The sequence below is a fragment of the Austrofundulus limnaeus genome, unplaced genomic scaffold (genome assembly GCF_001266775.1).
Source record: "Austrofundulus limnaeus strain Quisiro unplaced genomic scaffold, Austrofundulus_limnaeus-1.0 Scaffold455, whole genome shotgun sequence".
Taxonomy (NCBI): domain Eukaryota; kingdom Metazoa; phylum Chordata; class Actinopteri; order Cyprinodontiformes; family Rivulidae; genus Austrofundulus; species Austrofundulus limnaeus.
The window spans coordinates 425,339-426,773 of record NW_013952857.1 but is presented as its reverse complement, the minus strand read 5'-3'; the positions used below and the strand labels follow the sequence as shown (position 1 = coordinate 426,773).

General features: G+C 44.5%; 1 protein-coding gene across 1 annotated transcript in view; it reads left to right on the top strand.

Moving 5' to 3' along the window:
- Positions 1-318: 318 nt before the first annotated feature.
- Positions 319-1,435, top strand: part of LOC106529617 (angiopoietin-related protein 3) — a gene marked incomplete at its 5' end in the record, with an annotated part of 4,214 nt that continues 3,097 nt past the window's right edge. Inside the window, 1 exon segment of the mRNA XM_014025091.1 lies at positions 319-760. Within this exon segment, the coding sequence (XP_013880545.1) occupies positions 445-760 (316 nt within the window).

Genomic DNA, 1,435 nt, shown 5'->3' with positions numbered 1-1,435 from the left:
GCTAAACTCTCAAATAGAAAATGTCATTGTTGGAACAAGCAGCCAAAATAAACATTCAACTTCTCTCTGCACTTTAAATGGTTTCACCACATTTCTTAAGATGATTACAATGCTTTATCATTTTCTGCTCGCTAAATAAAAGTCATGAAGTGTCTGAAGTCCAAATACACACAGATTTATTGATCCCAGTTTAATGATTGATCTGAACCCAGAGGATCAAGCTGTGGCTCTTCTCTCAGCTGCTCTCTGTGTTCAGTCAGCAACATGAGAATCACTCCAAGTCCTTCAGAGATGTTCCTGCTTCTCCTCTCCGTCTCAGTCCTCTGTGACAAAAAGGAGCCTCCAACCCTCCACCCCGATCCCCCACCTGAGACCTGGCCTGGCTTCGCTCCTCTGGACGACGTGCGGCTCCTGACCAACGGCCTCCTGCAGCTGGGGCAGAGCATGAGGGAGTTCGCCCAGAAGACGAAGGGACAGATCAACTCCATCTTCCAGAAGCTGAACACCTTCCACCGCTCCTCCCACCAGCTGTCGACGCTGACCGGAGAAATCAAGGAGGAGGAGGAGGAACTGAAGAAGACCGCTGTGGCGCTGAAGGCCGACAACGATGCGATGGCGGAGCTGTCTGGCAGACTCAGCTCCAAGACGCAGAGCCTCCTGCAGGAGAGGAGCTGGCTGCAGAGCAAGGTGGACGGCCTGGAGGAGGAAGTGAGCCGTGTGTCTCTGGGCCTGCAGGCAGCAGAGGTCAGCAGCCTCAGGGTGAGTGACCCCAGCTCAGACATCAGCTCTTAGAAAGGATGTCAAAGATCTGAGTTATTAAACACAGATTGTTTAGATTCTGACTGAGATTTGTTGAGTTTTCTTCTCTTTGTTACTAAAGCTCAGACTGAAGATCAGTCAACAGCTCAGTGAGTCCATCTGACCTGCGAAGCTTAACTTCTGAGTGGTCTCAGGTGTCATGGTCTCTCTCTCGCTATTCTTTGCGGTTCCACAGTTTATGAGGATGATGAGCTCTTGGTAGAGCCATGTACCATAATCCTTCATGTGGTGATAATGGATTTAACAGAACTCCTGGATGTTTAGGAACCTGGAAGTCCTTTGGACTCTCCTGACTTGTTCTTTTCAATGATCTTCTCTCTGACTTGAATTAGGTCAGTCATTTTAAAAGGGGTGAATATTCAATCACCAATTTTACATTATATTTTTTAGTTTAATGTATTAGTAATACCATAAATATAAAAATATATACTCTGTAAAAAAAATTGCTTTCCATTCCACAATGAAAGTTTCCCATTTATATTTTTCTTTGTAGAGAAGGCCAGTTTATTTAGGATTTATGTCAGCAATAAAACATAAAACATCCGAGGAGGTGAATATTCTTTAAATGAACTGTAAAAAAATTCCCTGAATTCGTAAATGGAGACATATATATATA